Here is a 23,979-nt window from a genome sequence, read left to right as displayed (position 1 = left end):
TCTCTCTAATAAGAGTTACATTGTTTGATTTGCTTCACTTAAGTCAGCAAACATTAATAATATCTGATAATATATATTAGCCAACGGAAAACTGATTAAATTCCAATATTTAGTTACCAAGTTTGCTACACAATATTTATTAGCAACCGTTACATGCATTTCCTGCATTAGCCATAAAAACACGCAGTCATTAGCTTTTTGATGGACTGTAATTCAGGATATGCAATGGCAACATCATCGGGAAGAACAAAGGAGAAAGCAACTGATGAGAAGGCAGCGGAGAAGCCAGAAGCAGCCCAGAAAAAGGAGCCCAAGAATTGGCACGTCGCCCTGCCTTATGAACTGATCGAGAAGCTGAAGGATCCCACGGATTGGGGTCAAAGGTCTTTCCAGTGGACCTTTGATGGGGAGCAGGTGCGACAGGTATGGGAGTGGCAGAGCAAGATGACCTTCGAAGAACTCTTCGGCCATGTATTTTTTGGAGATGGAGAAGAAGCTTTGTGGGATGATGATGTCTTTAGGGTGCAGCAAATCAGAGAAATCCCCCAGCCACAGCCACAGCCCCAGCCCCAGCAGTTCCAGTCTCAGGCCTCTGTAGAAAAATCAAAGGATAATTAGATTTGCAGTTAATTTTGCATGGGGTGATAAACATTTCTGGCATGTAATTGGGCAACTTTTTTTTTTAAAAAAAAAAATTGTAATATTGTAATAGTAAATTGGGCTCCTTTCATTTAGCTGAATTGGGATTGGATTAAATATCTGTTTTTCTATTTAGTATGTAAATCACTTGCTATGTTATGATTTGAAGCATATCACACAAGTCTTTGAATCTAGTGCCCTATCAAGGGTTTCACTAAAGAATGAAATAGAGGTGATTGAGCAAATATAGGAAAGATTTTTTAATAGGGTGGATTTCCCGAATCGTGAAGCTGGACATATCCAAAAAAGCATTATATATGGTTACTCTGGTAAAAATTAGCAATTGTAAAATCTACCTTCTAGTTCATTAATGTAAAACTAAAAAATCCGTCTATATGTTGGAATTGTAAATATTTGTCAAAACGAGCTATTCCACTGTCGTTACTAACAAGTACACCTTATTATTTAGCTTTATTTAAAATTAAGTTTAGAATAAATCAACTTAGGAGAATGAACCTTAAAAAGAAAAAGAAAAGGAAAAAACTCAAGAGAATGAAAAATTAGATTGCAGATGTACTATAAACATTGACTTCTCCCATCTTTGATCTAAATTATGTGGTATCTCATTAAAAAAAAAAAAAAAAAAATTCAACAAACTGAATTTCTTAGGTCGTTCTAATTTTGTTACGAGTAATTAAACAAACTGAATTTCTATAGCTTCTTTAATTTGCTCAAATGTCAATTTTCTTTCCAACAACACCTTGTATCTCTTTTATTCTCTCCTCCCCGTGTAAGAATAGCCGAAACAAATTTAAGGGCAAATCATATCGTCTTTGCACAAATTCATAGTTCCATATATATGAAACAAGGACTGTATAACACCTTTCACTATCCAAAGGTTGCCTACTGCCCCGCCTGACCAGCATCTTTACATGGCAGCTGAAATGCATCGCACCAGCAATGTAGTTACAGGGTTTCTCCATTCCCCCCCCCCCCATTAACCATGAAATAGCGTAACCTATTTCTAATGGCTTTAACAAGAAGCTGAGAGATTTCAGAGGTTCGATCGGTTCTGAAATCTTGAACTGCTAGCTAGATGATTTTTTTACTCTATCTATGTCCTAGGAAACGAGTCGAAAGTTCTGTATCTAGTGTAGCTTTTTGTACTGTAGAGCTAAGTAGCCTGCAATTTTATTCGTCTGTTCCAAAGTTTTACGAGGGCATGCATTTCAGTTTCTTAGAAAATAGCATCTGTTTTTCCTGTGATATTGATTAAAAGGAAGTGTCCATGTTGGAAATCAAAGATGAGCAAAATCGAAAATCGGGTTACCTTACACCGAAGCTTTGGTCGTCGCGGATTTTTCGGATTCAATATTCCAGCTGAATCACGTGCTTTTGGTTGGGTGTGAATCATAATGGAAATCACACACTTTCCACAATCCAAATCCTAGGCTATATCTTTTAGTTTTTCTATTTTTCTAGAGGAGGAGAAAACTGGAAGAAGGACTTGAAAGCTCTCTGTTTTTCTTGCTTCTTCTTTCGATTCTTATATAGACATTTTTTTGTCGGTCTCTGTTCCCTTTCTTTCCTTATAGAGACATTTGTCGGTCTCTATTTCTCGGTGGGGCGGTGGAAAAAGCTACATTTTTACTCCTTTACCTTTTTTTTTGTTTTGTTTCTACTTTCAGGTAGAAACCGGGTTGGACAACCCATCATGGGCGTCCACCTATTTTTCCCACATTCTCTTACTTGCACATAATGGGATAAATTCACCTAAAATCTCCTCAAACTCTATTTTCAAGAACACTATAATCTTCATACAGGAAAGTGGGTCATGCGACCTATAAGCATACCTGCATTTTGGGAGCAAAAAAAAAACTACACACCTGTTAGGGAGGACATAGCGGTTTCAACCCGAAAGAAAGTACAAGAATACATTATCTTGTTGTGCCCCAAACTCATTTCATCACACCATCATAGTATACCCAATCTCTCAAAGGTCATACTTGATATCCATATTTCACAATGCATTCACAATTGTATTACATCTCAAATAGTAAATACAATTGGTCGACCAGTGAATACATGTGAAAGGTGTGATCAAACCAGTCTTCCTATTGCACATATGTCACTTGGTAACGCACAAATGGCTTTCCCAGTCATGCCCGAAAGGTTGAATCAATCATAACTATAAGGAACATGCTAGAGCAGCAAACATTTATTTATCACCTTGTAACATTGTCAAAAGTCACATAGGGCACAATTAAAGGAACTCATACAAGTGAGGAGGCAGTGATTTTCCAAATGAAAACTCACTCACTTTTCTTCCATGGTCGTCATAGCACATGTGATATGAATCACATGTTATGGTGGATACCTCTTTATAAACAGAGCATATGTCTTTATTTTTCAAATATACCACCATACGAATCTTGACTCAAGCGCTTTCACATAAGCACCTAGTCCAAAATCTTTAATAACTCATTGTTCTAAGCATCTCATTCAAATTTCGCATTCGACTATAATCCAAGCTTACATGATCGTGGGATATCATGTCTGGTCTGCTTTATTTAGACCTCATCTTGACCTTGGTCAATGCGACATTTCTATTGTACAGTCATAAGCGACACGAAGTTGCCAACTAATCAAAGACTGTAATTTAGTCTCATCTTAGCTCGCTCTCGTTGTGTTTGAGGTGGTCACTTGTATGAGAAAGTCGACCAATGCTTGGAAACATATTTATTGAAATATATATCAGTGCTAACAAATGTAAATAACAAACAACATATCTATTTCATTATAGATATGAAATATTTACATTACTAATTCAAAATCATACATCTTATCTTAATCTACGCAAGCCAAGAGTCTTAACATGATACAAAAAGACATCTCTAGTAATCGGTTTGGTAAGAAGATCTGCAACCATCTTATGCGTAGATATATGTTATAAGATTATTTTCTTTTACGCGATAATATCTCTAACAAAATGATATTTAGTGTCTATATGTTTCGTTTTACCATGATATTTGGAATCTCTAATGTAGTCAATAGTTGCTTGACTATCACAATTAATCACAATAGGCACAGAGGAATTGACGCCAATCCACAAATTTTGTAAAAACCTCTTTAGCCAAATAGTTTCTTGTATAGCTGCAGCACATGCAACGAACTCAGCTTCCATGGTAGATAAGGCTATGTATGTTTGTTTCTTGCTACTCCAAGATATGACACCATTATTTAGCAAGAATACGTATTATGACGTAGACTTTCGTTCATCTAGATCCCCACTCCAATCCGCATCAGTGTAACCTACCAAATATAGATTACTACCTTGATAGCATAAAACATAATTGGAGGTACCTTTAAAATATCTCAATATCCTTTTTACTGCTCGTCAATGAGTTGGTCTAAGATTTGACTGATATCGACTTGCTATTCCAACCGCATAGCAGATGTCAGGACAAGTACACATCATGGCATACATTAAACTTCCCACAGTACTCGCATATGGAACTCTTTCCATATTTTTAATTTTTTTTGGAGTTTTAGGACACATTTCTTTACTAAGGGAATTGCCTTTCATTATAGGTGTGTCAATAGGTTTGCAATTTTGCATATGAAATCGTTCGAAAATTTTCAACACATAACTCTCCTGTGAGAAAGCAAGAAATTTCTTCGACCGATCCCTAAATATTTTCACATCAAGAATATATGTTGCCTCGCCCATATCTTTCATTTCAAACTGGGAAGATAACCATTCTTTAATGGCAACTACAACATTTATATTGTTTATAGCCAATAAAATATCATCCACATAAAATGACAATATTGCAAAGTTATCTTCGAACTGCTTTATATAGACACAATGATCCTCTTCAATCATCGTAAATCCATAAGAAATTATGGCTCAATGAAATTTCATGTACCATTGTCTGGATGACTGTTTAAGACCATATATTAATTTAAGGAGTTTACAAACTTTGCGCTTCTGATCTTTAGTAATGAAACCTATAGGCTGTTGCATATAGATTTCTTCATCTAATTCTCCATTAAGAAAAGCGATTTTAACATCAATTTGGTGCAACTCAAGGTCCAAATGGGCAACAATAGCTAAGATAAGACGAATTGAGGCAAACCTTACAACAGGCGAAAAAGTTTCTTCATAATCAATACCCTCTTGTTGGGTATATCTCATAGCTACCAAACGTGGTTTGAATTTATCAATGGATCCATCTGCCTTGCGTTTTATTTTGAAAACCCATTTGTTCCCAATAGCCTTACGCTCTGGAGGCAGATCAACTAGATCCCAAATATGATTTAATTTCATAGACTCCATTTCTTCTTCCATAGCTTTCTTCCATTCTGCATTATCAATTGATGAAAGAGCTTCTTCAATAGTTCTAGATTCACTTTCATCATATGGTGCAATCATAAAAGTTTCTCCTTCAATCTCAAAATGACGACGAGGAGTGCTCTTACGATTGCTTCTACGTAGTTGAATTTCCTATGGAATTGATTCATTTGATGAAATATTACTCCTACTCGGTTTAAGAGAATAAGGAATCTCCTTATGTCCCATATTAGAACTACTTGGGGTACTTTCATTATCAGGATCTTCCATTTCATATAAATCAAAATCCTTGTCAATTCACCTCTAGTTGGAAATTCATTTTCCCAAAATTGGGCATCTCTTGATTATATTTTAGTTATACTTCCATCCACGTGTTCACCAATGAACACATATCCTTTTGAATGTTCAGAGTATCTTATAAAGGTACATTTCTTGCCTTTAGGACCCAATTTTTCATACATATGACTTGGATCATGAACATATGCTGCTGACCCCCAGAGTTGCAAATTGCTTAGATCAGGCTTTCGCTTTGTCCAAAACTCATATGAAGTAGAAGTAACTGATTTAGTTGGCACACGATTAAGTATATATGCGGCAGTCAACAAAGCATCTCCCCAATAGGAGATTGACATATTTGCTTGTACCATCATCGACTTAACCATATCCAACAAAGTCCTATTCCTTCTTTCAGCAACACCATTTTGTGGCGGAGTACCAGGAATAGTTAATTACCTATTTATTCCTTTTTCATTGCATAGATCTTTAAATTGATCTGACAAATATTCACATCCACGATTTGTTCTCAATATTTTAATCGTTTGGTCTAATTGATTCTCACCAAATTCAAATATCGTCTGAAGAAGCAATTTAATGCTTCTGACTTGTGGGAAATTAAATAAATATGACCAAAACGAGTAAAATCATCGATAAAAGTGATAAAATAATAGGTTCCATGCCTTACCCTTACGTTCATTGGACCACATATATCAGAATAGATCAGTTGCAGCGGCAGTTCTGCTCTAGTTCCTTTACTAAATGGTTTTCTTGTTGCTTTTCTTGCTAAATAATGCGCACATATTGATAAGTTTACTTTTAAGTTATCACCCAAAAGTCCGTCTTTTGCTAGCCTATTCATTCTTTCTTGCCCAATATGACCAAGTTTAGCATGCCATGTATTTGCATCAACATTATGACTACCAGAAGATGCAATCAGAGAAAAGCAATAGTCATAGTTTACATTTTCTTGTACCATATCTAGCACAAGAAAGTTATCCAAAAAGTGTGCGGAACCAATATATTGAGTGCCAAGACATATATTTACATCATGACCATGAAGACTCATGCAAAAATCCAAACGCATAAGGACAGTAACTGAAACCAAATTTCGCCAAATGTCTGGTGCGTACAGTACATCATGTAGGAATAAGGTTTGGCCATTTGTCAAATATAGTTTACAAGTGCCAATACCCTTAACTGCAACTCTGGCATTGTTTCCTACATATACCCATTTTGTGTTTGTTGGAATTCGGCGATACTCGACAAAAACTCCTCTTTCTCTAGTTACATGGTCTGTGGCTCCTGAATCTAGAGTCCAAAGAGGATTCGTTTTAGCGAGCATTACAGTGGTAGAAACAAAATTATAGTTAAGAGGAGAATTGAACAATATCTTTTTAGGCTCAGTGCATTCATGAGCATAGTGACCTAATTTGCCACAATTATAACAAGATTGATTGCTCTTGTCCTTTTTTTTACCACCGCGCTTACTTCTCTTGCGATTGCCAGTCTGAGTTTTCTTAAATTCTGGAACAGCCTTTTTGAACACCTTTCTTTTCTTGTTACGTTTGAAGTCAGAGGGCTTACTTGTGTTTGACTCAGCAACATAAGCCTGTCCGAAAGATCTAACTACCTCTAGGCGCTCATCCTCCAATTCAACATGATGCCTTGCATCTTAAAATGTTTTGATGCTAATGTTGTGAGTCATGTTGACTTTCATATGCTCCCAACTCTGGGAAAGTGATCTAATGAGAGCTTGTACTTATTGCTTATTAGTCAATATATGTCCAGCAGACTTCAACTCAATAATCATGTTTGACATTTCTCTCAGATGCTGTTTCATTGAGTGATGTTGTTTTTTCACATAAGTGTCAAACTTGATTGTCAGCTGTCTGACTTTAGTAGATGAAGTCACTCCAAACTTTGCCTTCAAAGTAGTCCATAGTTCATGAGCTGTCGGATAATTCTCATACTCAACCATCAGATCATCTTGCATACTGCTCAGCAGTGTGATGCGAGCATTACTATTTTTCTTTTTTCAGGGTTGATAAGCCTCTAGATTCTTCTGATGATGAGGAGTATCCCTATACTCTAGTTCACTCATGGTATAATGGAGAGCCTCCAAATATTCTTGCTCTTCAAGAATATACTAAACTTTTCGATGCCAAACATCGAAATTATCTCCGCTCAGTTTCTTCCCTTTGTTTAATTCAGCCACAATATTTTTTGTCGCAATAGCCATGTTCTCAATCAAGCTACACATAGAAAAAAAACGCAAAAAAAAATAGCACTAAAAATATATTATTCATTTGCAGCCAATATTGCTGAAATAATATTTACTAGAAGTAATTAGTACAAGATCGAAAGTCCGCATAGCGTCCAATTATCTCTTGTAAACTAAAACTTCTTTAAGTTGTATTATTCCAATATATTCATGCTAATTTTTTGGGTGAAAATTTGAACTCAACCAACCCATGCCTCCCACTTGAATAAAACATAGATAGCAATAACATAAAATACATACATCAACATACATTTAGTATGCATTAATATTCATGAAAAAAATGCTTTTTCTCAAATGATAGCATAATTCAATAATTATTCATAGACAAAATTGAACTAGGTATCCCTAATTAAAACATTCCAAATAGGACGCACACATGATTTAAATATATAAATCATACCAAAAAAATTAGGGACTTAAATACAAGCCTTTATTCCAATTTTTTTTAATTTTATGAATCTAAAAAAAAAATTTGAACTATTTTCTAATGGTAACTTATAGTTCAAATTATCATATATTTCAAGAGAGCAAAAATCAGGAAAAATTTGGCACAAGAATCATATTTTTCTGTTTCATAAATGATTTTCTGCAAATTTCCAAAGAAAAAATTTTTTTTTAGCTAGAACTGCCCTAGCCACACAACATGGCAAGTGTTTTTACGTGCCTGTCATCTTCTTCAATAGTTCACATAAGTCAATGAAGACAGCTATAGGTTATGCGACTAGGGACTCTAGAATTCAGATTTCTCATTGTCTGAGCATCTATTTTGCGCACATGATATAGCGTTGGAAAGCTCTTTCAGAGTACTACATAAATATGTAATAAAACATATTCAATTCTACACACACAATTCACAGAAATTCTCCGAAAACAGCTCGACAACACATATGTAAACTTCAAAAAACTCAACAACAAGAGATAATTAAACCATGAAATTTTGTAGGTATATTCTAACCCACATGAGGAACATATTCCATGAATTTCATGGCCTGAAATTATGTGTACCAAAATCGGCCATTAAAGCTCATGCTTTAAGCTTTAACTAAAAAACCAGCACAAAGCACTTCTCAAAGCATGGCTTAGCAAGAATTCAGCCTTAGAAGCTTTGATATCATTGTTGGAAATCAAAGACGAGCAAAATCGAAAATCGAGTTACCTTACACTCAAGCTTTGGTCGCAGCGGATTTTTCGGATTCAATATTCCAGCTGAATCACATGCTTGGAAATCATACACTTTTCACAACCCAAATCCTAGGCTATATCTTTTAGTTCTTCTATTTTTCTAGAGGAAGAGAAAGCTGAAAGAAGGACTCGAAAGCTCTATGTTTTTCTTGCTTTTTCTTTCGATTCTTATATAGACATTTTTTTGTCGGTCTCTGTTTCCTTTCTTTCCCATTTTTTTTGTTCTTATTTTTTTTGTCGGTCTCTATTTCTCGGTGGGCCGGTGGAAAAGGCTACCTTTTTACTCCTTTTCCTTCCTTTTTGTTTTGTTTCTACTTTCAGGTAGAAACTGGGTTGGACAACCCATCATGGGTGTCCACCTATTTTTCCCACAGTCCATGAAGGCATTTGCAATATTCAGTCATTCAAACAAATTCACTTGACAAAGGAATGGCTACTCAAGCAACTAGTAAGAGGGCTTTAACATCTCTATATGGAAACATTCTTAACACAATTTCTTCTTTTTTTTTGTGCAGGCTTATCTTAGGGTTCTTTCAGACGCTAACTTCCTAAACCCATTTCTTGAAAATATCCACAAGGGATAATCTTCCAAGTTGGGATGTTCAAAACATATTGGTAAATGGATTCGCACATAGATAGTTATCAGATTTTGAATAGTATATAGGTCGTATAGATTTTTCAAAGTAGACCCTTTGTTAGCTTTCTGGGGAAGAGCAAATAACGTAATTAACTAAAAGTTTATCCCAATTCTTTTCATATTCAGCGTAATCTTGCACTCGTGGCTTCAATATTTAAATCTGTCTCTGTTGTTTTCCTCCCCCCTCTCTATCCTCTCTCTCTCTTATTGCATCTGCCGATGGTTGGCTTAAATTAGTCTTTCCAGTTTATCTATACACATCTACTATATGAGGAAGATATACCAAGCGTAATGAATGCTGGTGCAATAAAAGATAAAATAACAAGTTGTGCGAACAATTAGTGGCATTTTAAGTATGAAAAATGCTACTCTACACGACATACAACTCTAAACTATAAAAATAAATTGCAAAATGATTCACTTCTTTGATTGTTGGCGTTTTCGCGTTGTATTTATCGTTTTATGCATGTCAGCAGTTTTAGTCGCTTTTTATGCATCATTTTGGATTAAAAGAAAGGGAAGAAAAAGAAAGGAGATAACTCTAGTCGAGAGGAAAAAGAATGAGATTAGAGAAAAGCGGATTTCATCAACCTTGTTTCGATTAAATATGAAAGAAAAAGAAAAAATATTAAAAATATTACTTGCACCAAGAAAGGAAAGGAAAGGAAACTGGTACGTTTTAGTTATTTTTTTATCTGTTTAAAAATCTAATTTATAAACAGATAGGTTCGTTAAGACATTTTTAAATTTTCAGTTATTTTGGTTCCTTTCTGTTTTAGACCACATCTGGACGAAAGCAATATGATAAAAAATAACTAGATCTTACCCTTCATTTTCCTCCTAAAATATTGGTATAAACATAATAATACCTTGTCCCTCCATTTTCTTTCCCTCCTATTCTCTCAAAACAAACAAACAGAGCCTTAAGGATGTATGTCTACCTCTCTACTCAAATTGGAGGCTTGAGAATATACATAAATCTGCCCTCATTTTTTCAATTTTATCTTTAATTGTTTTACCAAAATAGATAGCTGCACCGCGTTGTGTTCAACATACTAACATCTCATACGATTACTTAATGATATGCAATGAGCTTCACAATAGATGCTAATTTTCTGGATACTAACAACATTTTCATTGGTAAAGCACAAAATAAAACACAATAATAATCCAACAATAATGTACATTATCTCAATCAATTAGGTTAAAGTTTGCAAATTACAACCCAATTTTGTATTTTTTTTTTGTTGATTAAAAGATGACTCAACTATTTCCACAATTTAAGAAGAGTAAAAGCACAAGAGGATTAACTATGCTATACTTTTTTTTTTTTTTTGAATTTCAATAATTTTTTTTGGCAAGCATTTGCAGTTATGATATCTTATTTATAATTTCTCACACCTTACCACATAATCTAGAATCTCAATAACCTATTGAACTTTGACATTCCATTTCAGTCTTTTTTATTTTAATTAGATAGCCCGTTATAAAATATTTTATATTCTATTAAACATCTCGATAATTTATATGAAGTTATCACCGTTAAATTTTCTTAGAAGAAGATATGAAAATAATGTCCAAAATTTCGGTAGATTCGATTTTTAAAGATCCAATGATCCAAACTATACCATATCACTTGGGTGAGATAGTGTGATATAATTTGAACCCTTGATTTTTTGAAAATCAAGTCTACTCAAGTGTTTGAGTAATACCCAGTTAGCGGCAGACCGAAACGAGCAGAAAAAACGAACATCGGGTTAATACACTGATTTTCCAACTTCTGACCCGGTTCAGGACTCAGCCCACCATTTTCCCCCAAGCCTACCCGCAGTTAAACATGGGTTCCTTATAGTGCTTGGATTCATCATCGACTACACTAGTAAAGCTGCTGCTCCTAGTCGGGTAATTTTTCTATCTTTGAACATTTTAATTTTCATGCTGAAATGGGTTTTTTCTACTCTGTTTGATGTAGGAAGTCAATAATCCTGTAAGGTGTTGATTAATTCTCTGTCTATGCTGCTATAATTGAATTGCATGAGCAAAATCAGAACCTTCCTGTATTTATTCTAATCCTGATTTCATAGCTCAAAATTTCAGTTTTCCTGCAGTTTTGCAAACTGTGGGTGTCTTTCTTTTTGACGAGTGCATTTTCTGGATGTAAATCCAGGAAACTTGCTATTACTGACTTTGGACTTAAATTCTGGAACTGGGATTATTTTGGGTTGAAACTTCTCAATTGCAGACTTTATGAACTTTCATTCCTCGATTTGGCAAAATTTCTCCATTACCTGTATTTCCTTTCTCTTGGATTACTGTTTAAATAGCTTATGTTTTAATATTTACACCTCTGTTTTTCATTCATCTGTTGATTACTCGTTGCCTTCCATTTTTTTTTTGTTGTGATTGCATTGGTCCAACATTTGTCCCCATCTGATTCATAATTTTGGGCATGATATTCAGGGTATCAAGAAGCATATAAGCGTATTTTCAGCTGAGCCATCTGTCTCAGTATTTGGCTTCACTCTGTTCTTGGACTACTAACTTAATCTTAATAGGCGCCCAAACTTCTGACCTCACTGCGATTGTCAGCTCTGACAAGTTGGAGACCTTTAAAAAATGAGCAGCTTCTATTAATGGACTTCTTCGTCTGAAGCTTGGGAAACTTGGATTCCAGTGGTCACAGATGAACCAAATTTCTAAACCGGGAAAGTCTAGATTACCATATCCTCAAGCAATTTTTAGATTCAAACATTTTGAACCAAAATCACAAAATTATTCATCATCTCTGCAAAGGGTACCAGACATTAATAAAAACAAACCCATCTCGAACCCATTTTACAATCTTCTCCCTGAAACTCAAAATCCTAACAACATAGTCAGTCTTGTGTGCTCTACTCTGAAGCTAAAAGATGATGCTCATTTGTCCTTGTCCCTTCTCCATAAGACCATGCAAGAGCAAGGGCATTTAAGTCATCTGGGGACACAAGAAATTTCGAGGATTCTATTAAGATGTCAATCCGATTCATCAACTGCTCTGACTTTCTTCCGCTGGGTAAAATTTGATTTGGGTCTCAAGTTAAACTCTGAAAATTGTTGCATTGTAGTTCATATATTGGTATGGTCTAGAAAGTTTTCACAAGCTATGAAAATTTTATGTGAACTTGTGAAATTAGACAAGAATGTTTCAGAAAGATTGGATGTATTTAAGACTTTACTCTTGTGCACAGATGATTGTAACTGGGACCCTGTTGTGTTTGATATGCTGATTAAGGCTTATCTCAGAATGGGTATGGTCAAAGAAAGTTTTAGAGTTTTTAGGAAGATGGTTAAGCTTAATTTTGTTCTGAGTATTGTGACAATCAATTGTCTTTTGAATGGGCTTTCAAAGATGAATTATGGTGATAAATGCTGGGAAATATATGGCATGCTGGGAAGAATTGGGCTACATCCAAATACTTGTACCTTTAATATACTCATTCATGTTGTGTGTAAGGAAGGGGATGTGAATAAGGTGAATAAATTCTTGGAGAAGATGGAAGAGGAAGGATTTGATCCTGATATAGTGACTTACAATATGCTGATGGATAGCTACTCTAAGAAAGGGAGGTTGAAAGATGCGATTTACTTGTATCATATTATGTTTAGGAGAGGAGTTGTGCCTGATCTACTTACTTACACTGCACTGATAAATGGCTTCTGTAAAGGAGGTAACGTCAGTGTTGCTCATCAGCTCTTCTCAACAATGATACATAGGGGTTTAAAACCAGATCTTAGGGCCTTTAATACTCTTCTCGTTGGTTACTGCAAAGAGGGGATGATGCAAGAGGCGAGGTCCTTGTTGCATGACATGATTGGAGATGGGATTCACCCTGATGAGTTCAGTAGCAGGATGCTTGTGGAAGGTTACCACAAACAGGGTTCCTTGATTTCAGCTTTAAATTTGGTTGTGGAGCTTCAGAGATTTGGAATCTCAGTACCTCAAGATGTATATGATTACTTAGGAATTGCTCTGTGTAGGGAAAATCGACCTTTTGCTGCTAAGAGTCTTCTGGAACGAATAGCTTGTCCCAGCTATGAGCCTAATCCAGAGATCTTATGTAACTTGGTTAGTTCTTTTTGCCGATGCAACTCTTTGGAGGAGGCATTAGATTTAAAAGCTCAGATGGTATCCAAGAATATGAGGCTGGACTTAGTATCCTATAAAGCTATTATATGTTGTTTGTGTAAATTAAGTAGATGCAAGGAGGCTGAAAACTTGATTAAGGAAATGGCTGAATCTGGTGTAAGGCCGGATATTGAAATTTGCAGAGCTTTGATAAAGAGATTGTGCCAAAAAAGCAATTTTAGTGAGGCAGAATATCTCCTGAGATTCTTCGCTGAGGAATTCCAGGTTTTTGACACAGGGTGTTACAATGAACTTATAAGAATTCTCTGTGAGAAAGGCGATATGGTTAAATTGATGGAGTTTCAAGATAGCATGATAAAAATGGGGTTTGTGCCAAATGGCCGAACATGCAAGTACATGATTGATGGATTGCAGAGAGTCGTGGGGATGCAGAAAGGCAGTGTATCAAATGGGACTAGTTGGTGAGTTATTTAAGTTATTCTTATTTTGGTGCTTCCCTATGTTTTCCAGAACAAATATCTGTCTTACCAAAATACTTTTCTGGATAAAATAAGTATATTTGGATTGCCTTATCCTTAGTCTTTCCCAGGTACTCTTTTTTTTTTCTTTTTTTTAAGATTCTCTCTCTCTCTTCCTCTATTTATTTGAATGTCTTTTGAGTTTAAAGATGTAAAACATACATCATTTATCATTGAGAAAAATCTTTCAGTAATACACAAAGATTTCTTCTTTGCCTTATTACAGGCATTGCATATTGATGCTTCAAAATCCAGTAGAATTTTCATGGTCCACTAATGTAAATTAACAATATTCAGTTGTTTCATCCTAATTAAGGGGAGGGTATGAGTAGTATTTAAATTGGATACCCTTTTCTCTTGTTTTCTGAGACTTTATATCTCTACTGTATTTACATCTTCAACCTGGGCTTTAATAATTGAGATGAGTTTACAACTTAATCAAATCAGTTAAAGCATAATTTTAGTAATTTCTGAGAATTGCTAAAGGAATGGAGTGGATGAAGGAGTAAAGCCACCATACAGGTCCTCTCTGCACTAAACGCTTGAATGTCAGTATTGCTATACATTTCATGTTGCTTGTTAATTTCTCTTGTATTTATGTTGGGACATAATTTATCTCTCTTGGGTTTTTATCATTGATGCCAGTACTCAAGCAGCAAACATGGCTGAGTAACAACAGGCCGGCTGTCAATCGGGTTCAGAGTACAGCCAACAGTGGCGTGGTTTCCATCTGTGGAAGATGCTTCAGTGGGAAGAAGATTGCTGGTCAGAATTTTGAAATCTTTGTTAGCTTTCTAATTATCGTTCCCAATCTTCTGTCCTCATCTTGTTATTACATCTTAAAATATATAACTTGTTATTCTTTTGTATATAGTTCTAGTGTTTTTGACAATAAAATTGATTATCTACCACATTAACTCAAGGCATTTGAAATTCAATTGCTAATGTGACTAAATTAGATAAATCTTTCTAATAGTATGTTTATGCCTGATACTGGGAGTCCAGGACAGCTGATGTATCAGACCCCAGAACCCCTTCTGAATTCTTCAAGCAAGCAGTTTATGACCACGTGCAGCTTGTGCGCTCTGATGTAATCATGAGGATGTTGTCTAAATTCCAGTGTGACTACCTTATGTTCTGATGAATTTCCATGAAGCTAATCTTAGTACTCCTCAATTGAAGGCTTAGTTGGGAGTATCACGCTGGCACCATCCTCCAGCTGGGAGTGTGAAAAATCTTTAAATGGAGCTATTAGGACAGACGCTGTTTTGATGGTTGGATGGTAGTCAGAGATGGTGAAGGTTGTTTTATAGCTGGTTTTGCTGAGAGGTTTGAAGGGGCACGACCAATATGCTGAAACAGTAGCTGCTAGAATGGTTATTGAGCTGGCAGCATAGCTGCAGACTCTGTGGCTTTGGTGTGGAAGGTGATGCAGTGAATACAGTTGAAGCACTCAAAAGAACTGAGGATCATTTTTCTGTTCTAGGTTCTATGGTGGCTGTATCAAGAGAGGATGAGCTTAAAATAGATTGCTTCAAGTCTTGTATACTATTTGGCCAGTATTAGGCATTTTTACGGTTTTCCGTCACTGACTGCTTATTGAAATGTTAACAAAATTCTTGTCATAAATAATGTAACATTCACAAAAGTTTGTTCTTCTTCTTCTGCGTTGCTATCATCAGTACTAACTTTGCTGATGGAGATGCAGATAAAACAACCTTAAATGGATAGGAACCTCGAGACCAGTCAGGAAGTGACTCCAGAGCAGGTATAAGAATGTAGTGACTGTTAGGAAGTAGAGGAGCAGTCTTGTCGTTGAGAAATGGGTCGAAAAGGCAAAAGAGATCACCGGAAGGTTTAACATGGACAAGCCAGCCATGAGAGGAGCCAACACATTCATTCCCATGAGGAGTTGCTTTTGGGGCTGCGCAGATGTAGTAGTATTTTCCTTGACAGCATTCCGAAAATGGGCAGAACACTTTGTGGGGAAGACAACGAATGGTTCATCGGACCGTGTTCTGGGTAGGCAAGGAAACCTTCTGGAGTTCAACATAGCCTAGCTTATGTCCAGCTTAGTATAGAAATGCAGTTTAGGTTTACTGTTTTACGTTCTTATTTTTTATCTCTTAATGTTTTCTCCTTCAACCTTAGGGGGAAAATGCATTGAACCAAGATCATTTCCTTTCTCTCTGTTTGGTAGAAACGAAGTTTTCATCCGAACAAAAAGCAAATGATTCCATTCAATAAGAGCACAGAGGAAAGCTAGTACTCCAGTTCTGCCGCTGGAGTTTCTTTAGAAGTAAACATAAAATTGCTCAAGCTTGCCAGTTACCCTCAACTAACTTGAGCTTCATAATCTGCACATGAATAATGCCTATTGCTTGTCCAAAATCCACCTACACTAGCTGTTACAACAGGAAATCAAAATACAAGGCCAAAGTAGACGAGACAATTTGTAGGCCGCGAGAGAAGAAAAGCAAAATGTCACTTTCTCACAGTTCGTCCTGCATAGCAGCATGGAGATTTGCAATGTTAATTGTACAATCCAGAACTTGCAAACAAAACAAAAAAAAAAATGAAAATGAAGCTGATTATGATTCAAATGCGAAGGACATAATATTTGCAAAATTTATCTTTAACAAAAAGTGAAGAATAATCAGAAACAACTGTCAGACAAAAACACTCTAGTTCTGTTATATGTTAGCAAGTTTTATCGAAATATTTACATATTTCAGCCTTAGAAAAGATGAGATATGCAAACTTACATGATAATCATCGTAGTCATGGCGATCATGCTGCAAAACAGATATACAGGAGTTATACAGATCAGATTTGACAAACAAACACAAAGAATGAACTTTTGGAAGGAACCTAATTTCCAACATCCAATAACTGGCTGATTAAACACTTTGCCAGGACTAAGCAATGTAATACACATTCTTATGTGTTTGTGTGTGTGTGTGCGTGCGCGCCTGCGTGCGTATTTATGTTAGTTTATCTCGAGCACGTATCTTATTAGGAATCCATGTAGTATCAATGTGTGGTTCTACTAACTAAAACAAGTTAATTAACAATGGAATCCATAAAGAAGAAAGGAATGTAGTAGCTTGAAGAAGATAAAGCAAAAACATATTTTAGTCCATAAGATGTCTGGTAGCATAATTGATAGAAAGAGTCTACCACAGATACATTCATAGAATAAATCTAAATTATAGTATTAACCAAAAAAAGATATGTCAGACATTGGTAAGTAGTTCTGAGAATATAAAAAAAAATGTTTACTAACCCTTCTATATCTGTCTCTGTATCGATCTTTCCGTCGATCATGACCCCTTTCTCGTCTCCTCCTTTCACCTTCCTCTCTTGCTCTTTGAGCTTCCTGCATAAACAAGGTCACAAACAATTTAGACATTGTTTTTCTTTTTTTTAACTAATGAAGGAAGACCTATCAGGAGTCAGGCCTCAACCTCTTCTTCCTTCGCTTTCCTAATTTTTTCTGCTTCCTCAAAAGCCTCCTTCTCAACCTGAAATTTTAAGAAAACAATACAGTAAAATACTAATACCTAGACACAAATGCAGCCACTGATTGGCCAATAAGTGGAGGAACAGAGTCTCACCTCCCTATTGGACAAAACTTCCTGCACAACTTCTTTTGCATATTCTGGATCATCACATATCAAAATATTGTCATAAACAGACCCAGCTTTAACCTGCAATTGATCACAAATCATAGTAAGCTTCTAAGATATCACTATCCTATATTTGTTAAAAAAATGATTGTAGTGTCCAATGTTGATGTTAAAAACCAAACATCGAATGAGAAGGAAAATGCTTGAAATATGATGCTAGAGGAACTGAACTACCATTTTACCTGCCAGACTTCAATGCCCACATATTTGATGGGCTTCAACACATACAGGTCAGGATCATCTTCAAATTCTGTTCATAAGATGTATGTAATCAGATGCTATAAGATACTAAAAGATTGAAGTCATATAATGCTTTTTTGTGAATCATCACAAGTGCACCCGAGAATTAAAGCAAGTCTACTCATACAGTACCTGGATTATCGATCCAAGGAATCTTCCACTTCCCTTTGTAGCTAGGATTCTTTATCTTCTGCAACATGAAAAGGCAGTCTTGCTGAGAAAATACGTCGATTAATAAACTCAAACCATCTGAATGAGGTAGCTCCTGACATACCTTACGCTTCCATGGTCCCTTATATGCTGGATTAGGTATCTTCGGCGGTTTCCATATGCCATCTTCCTCTTCATCCCAATGATCAGGCTGATGAAGAGAATATTAGTTTAGAACCTGAAAATCATAAATCTCTATCTATCTCTCTCTCTGTCTCCCTCTGAGAAAGTATAATCTTGCCCTTATGTTGTGGTCTTTGGAAAACAGTCTCTAGTACGATTCTGTTCTTCTCTTCACACTAATCCCTCAGTATGGTCCAACATATTTCTACTCAAATTACTACTTTAATACTTAATAAATTGTTAGTACCATAACTTAGCATTTTAGCATGTGTAAAAAGGGGGCGCGGAGGTAAGGGAGGGGGGAGAGAGAGAAGGAGAGTTTAATATCTGGATATTGAGATGAAGACAATTTAATCTGCCTATTTATTTCATGAACAATTATTTTTAAGAGCCCATAACACACTTAGAGTACAAAAATCAAGAAAAATGCACGAAGCCAACTAGAACACTAAAACAACCTGGGCGACACTTCTAATGGAACACAGCATGGTTAGTTGACAAAGCAAGATAAAAAGCATAACTTACCTTTACAGCATTAGGATCAGGAATTTCTCGGGGAATTGAGTCATATCCCTGCATTGCCAAGAAAATTCAGAAGTGCTTAGCTTACACACTATATGTGCAGTACGATACATAGATAAATAAATGAATTTGTGTGGCAACATAATACCTTCGGTTTCACATCATTCGGATCTTCAATATATTCTCTATCATCCCAGTCTGCAGGCTGCAAATATAAAATTAAGTTTCCACATAAGAAAGATTACCATTTACCAGAACCTATATTCTATTTGTCACTTGCATAAGAGAGAGTACTAACAACCAGAACCCATACTGCATCTGTAACTCATATGAAAAGAGGTACCAGATACGAGAACCTCTATTTCATCTGTCCTGTGGCAGGAATGCAACCAAAAATTTTCAATTTTACTAAAAATAATAGCCAACAGAAAGTTAATAGTTCTGATGTGCATGCTTAAAAAGTGGACCCTTTTCACTTTGAAGCAATGGCATAAAGACAAAGTACAAATCTTTAAACCAAAAAGACATTGAAGTTTTGATTAATTTCAGAAGTTTTTTTTTTGGCACTGAAACGAACCTTTTTTGCGTTCACAGCCTTGATTTTCCGAGGAGGAAGGATATCCCAGTCAGTATACAAGCTCCCTGAATCTCTTTCTCTACCATCAATCAGAACGCTATATGTTGCATCAGGCCTAAGAATGAATGTATAGAAGTGGGTAAACTTGTCTGTTTCACATTGCAAGTCCTTCTTGATGGGGTAATTCTGCCCTTGATAGGAGTATATAACATGAAGTTTCTTAGTCTGTGTGCCACATAAATCTGGTCCAAACATTACACTGCAAGACAAACATTGAATTGATTTTAAAAAGCATATATGAGCATTGTCCAGACAAAAGATTAAACGAAGGACACCGAGAATAGCAGTACATGCCTTATGAGAGCAAAAGGTTCAAAAAACATCCAAAGTACATAATTGGTGATTAAGAGTATAACCAGTTAAGAAGTCTAGCAGCATACAAAAGGTAGGTAAGAAAGAAAAAAAGACCACCCTTAAACCCAATGCACAGATGAAGTAATTGTTGGACAATACATCATTCAAGCTTTCCTCACAACAAGTTAGATATGACAGATCAATCACTATAGTTAATTAGTTTACATAACATACAGAGCATCACTAAGGTATTGCTAACAGACATTTATTTCATTTTCATCCATTACAAAACCAGCATTACTTACATGTTCAAATTAAGATGCAATTGAATAATAAAGGACCACAACATACCCCTAGAATGAGCCACAATGCAAGAGTGCACAAACACATGAATAATTAAAAACTGAAGCTCGAATATGACACTTCAAGGATATGCATGTACTTTTCCTATGGGGAAAAATAAAGGATGCAACTAAAACAGGATGCCATCTAAGTGAAGATCATACTAAAGATAAAAATACAAGGAAGGCAAACTACATGTAAGAAAAAAAAAGGAAAAAAACACTCGACCTGTAAGGAGTGTCACCACCAAATTTCTTCTGATTGACAAATCCAGAAAGAAGCTTTATGTAACCTCCTCCACATTCAATATCCTGCTCAAGCCTTATAGAATATTGTAAAACCAGTGTCCTGTTTTTGTTGCTAAATTCCGGTATTTTTGCAGATATTGCAAAATGTCTAGCATCAGTAGATGTCTGGATACCTGAAAAAATTCAGAATTCTTACTATCTGAGATCAAATAACGTAGTAACACATCACTCTTAAACACATGTCAAGTACCAAACTACATTCAGATGAGAAACAAGAGAGGGAAATTCAATCTTAATAGTGAATCCATGAGAGGGTTGACTTTCATCCCAAATTTTAAAAGACTTCTTTCTTCATCCATGCATTCACTTTGGAGGAACAAGAATGAGAAAACACGGTTCACTTAACATGTCATCTAGGCAAAAGAAAACAATCCAAACCCCACTAAGTAATTTAATAACTATGACTATGAAGTAAACACACAATATAGGATGATGACACGAAGAACTTTTCCACCATAAAACAGAAGATATGATGTCAACAAAAGTATAGGCTACTTCTATTTCACCTACAAGTTTTCTATGAAGATTTGAGCCCTTTTCTATCGAACCTTTCTGTATAGTTATGTAGAAAATCTTAAAAAAGGCACTTAAACAGATAGGCATTCTTCTTCACCTAATTAAGAAAAAGATTTTAGAGAGGAAAAAAAATTGAAGGAGGTTTATGAATAAACTACAACAAGGATCTTAAGAAAGTCCAAGCCCCAAATGTTGTAAAATCTCTTTTTAAGACAAGAGTAATTTAGAACTATATTCTCTTTTGAGTTAGTTTTTCACATTTTTCTGATTGTTTCTTGCTAAAGAAGGAACTTAGCCACAACCTCCTGGTAAGACCATTTGACAGAAACAGCAAGGCCAGCTCTACAATTGAACCAAGTATTCTCCTATCTCTGACGGATTGGAAGAATATCTGAGAGCAATGCTTGAGCAAAATGACAACCCACATTCACAAGGGAGGACTAAAAACAAAAACATGAAGCCCTCTTGTTTAAAAAAAGATATGCAGCAAATGTACATTGTATGAATTGAACTTTTGCAAGCTGTGCTGTGAATATAAGCTGCATTTGCCACATATATGACACAATTATACGGAAATATATCTAACAAGATAAGCACTACCGTACAACTTCAGCTGTGCTTAGTTAAAAATATATGCCATTTTTGCAGATTAGACCTTCAGCTTAATGATCTACTCGAAGGAAGACGAGACAACTTTCCAGCAGTGCGCTATTACTTCCCGAGGAGACAACAATCAGAGTAAGAGTACGGAAAGAAACAGGTAAAATATTTCAGCTCTACAAGTTGAAAACTCTCTACTGGAGATTATATAATGTCCAAGCGCAGATATATTTCTGAAGAAGAATCTAACTAAGGTAAAGAATACAAATAGTGACAGATATAAACCTTTATCATCAGGATCACCAGGCCACTTTCCAGCAGTGTGCTTAAAAGAACCTGCTTTCCCTTCACTCTTTTTCCAATCAGACTTGACCCACCTGCTCTGCCACCCATCTTTCACAAACCAAAAGAAGCACATGAATCAACCAATCCAAGCACATAAAAGATGCAACTTTATGAACAAAACCATAATCTCAAATTCAGCAAACAAAATCCACTTCAAAAACTTCAAAACACAAAATTTCAAGAAGTACAGTAAAAAAGAAAATGAAAAACTTTGTCCTATAACGACAACGACAGCAACAACCAAACAAAGGGTTTGCTTGGTATTCCCTACTAGCATTAAAGAGCATATGGCCACCCCATCAGGCCATTTTGCTGGATTCAAAACAGTTCAGCCCTTTTTCTAGTTTTGAGTTCAAGAAACTGAGCTGCCAGCAGACAGAGCTCCAGGGAAAATCAACCCTTCTTTCCATACTTTCCTGCCACTTGGTACTTCTACACATGAAAACTAGAGAAGGGTACAAGAAAATGGAAGTAGAATTTAAAAAATCATACCCTCAAATCTCTCCTCGAAAATGATTTCAGCAAGTGAAGTGCTGAAAAATGAGCTACACAGGAGCAGCAGAAACGCTAACAGTAGTAGTAGTAGTAGACAGCTGTTGCCGTGACTTGATCCAGCCATGTTCCTCGGATCGTTGGAATGTGGTAGTATTGGAGCGTTGGCCGTTGGGTCTAATTATAGAAAAATGGGTGGAAACTTTGCCTGAGATTTTGGGGTTAATTGCAACATTAGCCTCGTGGAATCGGACTTTTTGAATGAATTGACCTGTCCTCCAATGAGAATTCACTTGCACGTTGCTGCATCCAATTGCACAGCGCTTCTAGTACATTCTCATTAGGCCTTTTATTTTTCCACCTTAGGCTTAGGCTTGTGGTTTTGTGCCTTCGTGCTTAGATTGCACTAAAATTGTTGCTAATTGGATGATTTGGTTTGTTTGGATAGTGTTTTATTTGCATGATTTTTATTTACTTGTATCATCGACATATTTTTAAAATTATTTTTTTTTATTTTATATACACAACATCAAAAAAATTGTCACAGTATACAAATATATAGATCAGCAAAAAAATTTGAATATACTTTATTTATATGAAATTATAATTGTATAGCTTAAAAACTACACACAATTGACTCTCTAAATCCATTTTACCTCATACTCATGCTCATAGAAGCTTAATATGTTTTGTACTGTACAATGATGCAATTCTTCATTTTGTTTTGTATCCCAAATTATGTTTTGTACAATGATGCAACTCAGCAGTGTCCCTAAGTAAAATTTTTTAATAACTTTTAGAAATAATACTTAATATTTAGGTAAATGTAAAAATGACTCCTCTTTTTTTTTTCTTCAAAATGAAAAATGAAAATGACTTGACTAGTTTAAAGGACAGTCCAAAAGTAAAATTTTAGAGTTGAGCAGACCCCATTTGCCTACAAGCCTGCGCTGGAAAGTATTCTTGTAATACTGACCAATATTGGGGGTTTATTCTAAGCAGGGCGGTCTTTGTAGAAATATAGCAGTCAGCAACGGGGTCGTTTTCACATTTCTCAGTCAAAGTCTAAAGTCTTCGCCCCTGAACACACGAAAAACTCTTCGGAAGACCCATTGACTTCATTTGTTTCTACACTTTTTTTTTTTTTTTTTACAGTTTTACGTTAAAAGTAATTTTGTGGGGTAATAAATTTGTAATTAATTAATACAAGTCTTACCATATTGTCCTATGCGACCGTATGAAAAATCTAAATTTCATTTTTTTTTGGGACAAATCATTTTATATACTATCAATGTATATACTAACAAATTTAAATTTATGTCACAAATGTAAAATTTGATATTTAAATTTAAATTGAAATAATGTAACATATATCCAGACTTGTGAATGTATACATTGACACTAAGAGAGATTAATTTATTTTCTTAACACAAATCCTTTTGAAAAAAAAAAAAAAAAAAGGAGCACTGACAGTAAGAAAGATTAATTTATTTTCTTATCACAAATCATTTTAAAAAAAAAAAAAAAGGAGAAAGAGGAGAACAATCCAAGTCAAGACGCAAACGAGCCAATCCAAATCATACCAAGTAGGGGCTTTTTGTTTTACATTTAGATTTTTATCCAAAATGGAAGTGGGCCAATTTCCCCA

At 35.5% G+C, this 23,979-nt stretch overlaps 2 protein-coding genes and 1 long non-coding RNA gene across 3 annotated transcripts; 1 reads left to right on the top strand and 2 right to left on the bottom strand.

Annotated features, from left to right (window-relative positions):
• Window positions 1–76: 76 nt before the first annotated feature.
• LOC140014344 (uncharacterized) lies at window positions 77–9,601 on the bottom strand. Its single transcript, XR_011821086.1, has 2 exons — window positions 8,707–9,601; window positions 77–592 (listed from the first exon to the last, which is right to left on the bottom strand). It is a non-coding gene; the product is annotated as an uncharacterized lncRNA (long non-coding RNA).
• Window positions 9,602–11,133: 1,532 nt separating this feature from the next.
• Window positions 11,134–15,051, top strand: LOC140014045 (pentatricopeptide repeat-containing protein At5g40400-like). The gene is made up of 4 exons (XM_072064352.1): window positions 11,134–11,271; window positions 11,830–13,956; window positions 14,659–14,778; window positions 15,019–15,051. The coding sequence occupies exons 2-3, from the start codon at window positions 12,053–12,055 to the stop codon at window positions 14,684–14,686; spliced, it is 1,932 nt and encodes a 643-aa protein (XP_071920453.1). The 5' UTR covers window positions 11,134–11,271; window positions 11,830–12,052; the 3' UTR covers window positions 14,687–14,778; window positions 15,019–15,051.
• A 1,170-nt stretch (window positions 15,052–16,221) lies between these two features.
• On the bottom strand, window positions 16,222–22,490 carry LOC140014046 (calreticulin-3-like). Its single transcript, XM_072064353.1, has 14 exons — window positions 22,332–22,490; window positions 21,780–21,887; window positions 20,299–20,491; window positions 19,375–19,633; window positions 18,946–19,002; window positions 18,801–18,848; window positions 18,217–18,303; window positions 18,075–18,132; window positions 17,885–17,952; window positions 17,631–17,723; window positions 17,481–17,537; window positions 17,300–17,392; window positions 16,779–16,808; window positions 16,222–16,517 (listed from the first exon to the last, which is right to left on the bottom strand). The coding sequence occupies exons 1-14, from the start codon at window positions 22,456–22,458 to the stop codon at window positions 16,506–16,508; spliced, it is 1,290 nt and encodes a 429-aa protein (XP_071920454.1). The 5' UTR covers window positions 22,459–22,490; the 3' UTR covers window positions 16,222–16,505.
• Between the last annotated feature and the right edge of the window lie 1,489 nt (window positions 22,491–23,979).

Source organism: Coffea arabica, chromosome 9c (genome assembly GCF_036785885.1).
Source record: "Coffea arabica cultivar ET-39 chromosome 9c, Coffea Arabica ET-39 HiFi, whole genome shotgun sequence".
In the NCBI taxonomy this organism is placed as follows: domain Eukaryota; kingdom Viridiplantae; phylum Streptophyta; class Magnoliopsida; order Gentianales; family Rubiaceae; genus Coffea; species Coffea arabica.
This window is presented reverse-complemented; position numbering and strand designations above follow the sequence as displayed.